We start from the raw sequence: 2,500 nt of genomic DNA on the forward strand, positions 1-2,500 counted from the left end.
TTGGCTACTTAGTTATAAAGATCTAAATTGATTTTTTTTCTATTCATATAGAATAATCATGATTTTTTTCTATATTTTTTCTTTCTTATCTTGTTAATTCTTATGTCTATCTTCTGCTTGTTGATATGCATGTCTGTCTTCCCATCTAGTTACCTATCTTTCATATCCCATATCTTTATCCGAATTGCATATTTTCTTAAGAAATATTCATAGTTTTTCGCCCTTATGTAGTTACTCGAATAAGCTTCTAACATGAGACTCCTAACATGAGACTCCACCCATATAGTTCCTTTTTTTCCTAAAAAAAAAAAAAAAATAAAACTGCATTTCCATCCCTCTCTATAGTGTGTTAAACATCTCACTCCCTTCAACCCAATGCCGCTATTCTATCAGTACATCGTTCTGCAAATAAACTTTTCAATCAATCAATGTATCAATCAATCAATCAGACAGTAAGCCATCCATCAAGCCATCGGAACCGCACCTCCGTATTGCAGATCCGGTATCGCTTGCGGTCGCCCGTGCAGTAGCGACCTCCGTTCGCGGGCGCCGGGTTGTCGCAGTGTCGCTCCGCCATCTGCGTTCCGGCGCCGCAGGTCCGCGTGCACTGCGACCAGCTGGACCAAGAACCCCACTCGCCGTTGATGGCCGCAGGACGCTCGCCCATGGTCACGCAACGCCCCATCACGCACCACTGGGGGGGGGGGGGGTGATGGTAATGCATGGGGAGAGAAAAGGATTAGATATACAGTTTTATGTGTTGGGATTTTTTGTAACTTAAATCATGTTAGGAAGAAGAATATGCTTTAGTAGCTTAAACACTATCTTGGAGTAACAATAATTTAAAAAAACGATGTATTTCAAAGCCCCTAGAATATTGCGAGAAGTGTTTTTTTATATATATGAGGATAATGACAAAAAAAAAAGTACAATGCTGAAGAAAAACAAAAACAGTAGACAAAATCAGGTGATGAAACAAACTTGTCCAGCATCCTGGTATCCAGCGAAATTTGTCTGACTTTCGCCATATTTCACCAAAAGACTCTTTATGAAATATTTCTATACACAAAATAACATACCAATCCTTGTAAAATAGCAAAAAAAAAAAAAAAAAAAAAAAAATCATGCTATCCTAATCGACTATAGGTACTGATATTTCGTGAATACTTTAAAGAATTGTTATGAATATTGACCAAACACATGTTTTAGAAGAAGAATAGTGTCTACTGACTGATTGCAATGAGATTTACAAATAATAAGTGCCGAAACATTCCGATATCGCGGATGGGCAGGTCGTCTCTTAGCGAGTTGCGGTCAGACTTTTCGCTGGACGCTGCCTGTGCGTCGCCCTCGCGCTCACCTTGTGCTTCCCGCAATGCGTCCCTTCGGCTGCCGGTTCCATGCGCGTGATGCAGCGGTTGTCCAGGTGGCACCACAGCGTCTGGCATATTCTCTCGGTGCCCTCGATGCCCTCGCAGTGGGTGGCACCGGCGCCGAAGCTCAGGCGGCACTGGTGGTCGGCGTCGTACATGGCCCCGGGGGGGAGCTCAGGGAAGCTGTACTCCACCTGGGGGGGCTCGTCCTCCAGGCAAGCGCCCCAGTCGCGGCTGCGGGAGGGTTGAGAGATCGGAGGATTGAGAGATCGGAGGATTGAGAGATCGCAGGCGCTCGTGAGCAGTGCGTGAGGGACTGCAGGCGCGCGCGTGCGTGTGGTCGCGCCTATTGAATATCACTGACCGGCGTGGCTGTGTTTAGTCTTCAGTGTGATGGTGCAGTTAGTACGTCTATTATTAACATACAATATTAACATACATTAATATATATTAACATTACAATATTAACATACCCTTGGAGTACCAATAAAATAAAATTTCATTACTGTGGCAATTGTTGAAAAGGGAATAAACAAGACCAAATAATCACACAAAATGAGAAGAATTACAGACGTTTCGCACTAAATGTAATGGAATCGAAACAAAAATACAGGAATACAACTTGCTCTGTGAAATGATTAAAACTCTCTCACACCTTTTCAACATTTCACTTCAACATCATAATAAACATGGCCCCCGTTGTCAGTAGATTAACCATCATAATAAACATGGCACTCGTTCTCAGTAGATTAACCATCATAATAAACATGGCACTCGTTCTCAGTAGATTAACCATCATAATAAACATGGCACTCGTTCTTAGTAGATTAACCATCATAATAAACATGGCACTCGTTCTTAGTAGATTAACCATCATAATAAACATGGCACTCGTTCTCAGTAGATTAACCATCATAATAAACATGGCACTCGTTCTTAGTAGATTAACCATCATAATAAACATGGCACTCGTTCTCAGTAGATTAACCATCATAATAAACATGGCACTCGTTCTCGGTAGATTAACCATCATAATAAACATGGCACTCGTTCTCAGTAGATTAACCATCATAATAAACATGGCACTCGTTCTCAGTAGATTAACCATCATAATAAACATGGCACTC

At 41.7% G+C, this 2,500-nt stretch overlaps 1 protein-coding gene across 1 annotated transcript in view; it reads right to left on the reverse strand.

The window, feature by feature from the left end:
* LOC122260852 (A disintegrin and metalloproteinase with thrombospondin motifs 6) overlaps positions 1-2,500 on the reverse strand; it is a gene marked incomplete in the record, with an annotated part of 118,017 nt that overhangs the window by 14,391 nt on the left and 101,126 nt on the right. Inside the window, 2 exon segments of the mRNA XM_086543574.1 lie at positions 485-694; positions 1,361-1,607. Of these exon segments, the coding sequence (XP_086399700.1) occupies positions 485-694; positions 1,361-1,607 (457 nt within the window).

Source organism: Penaeus japonicus, unplaced genomic scaffold (assembly GCF_977035675.1).
Source record: "Penaeus japonicus unplaced genomic scaffold, GWHDUDI00000001_assembly GWHDUDI00000013, whole genome shotgun sequence".
Taxonomy (NCBI): domain Eukaryota; kingdom Metazoa; phylum Arthropoda; class Malacostraca; order Decapoda; family Penaeidae; genus Penaeus; species Penaeus japonicus.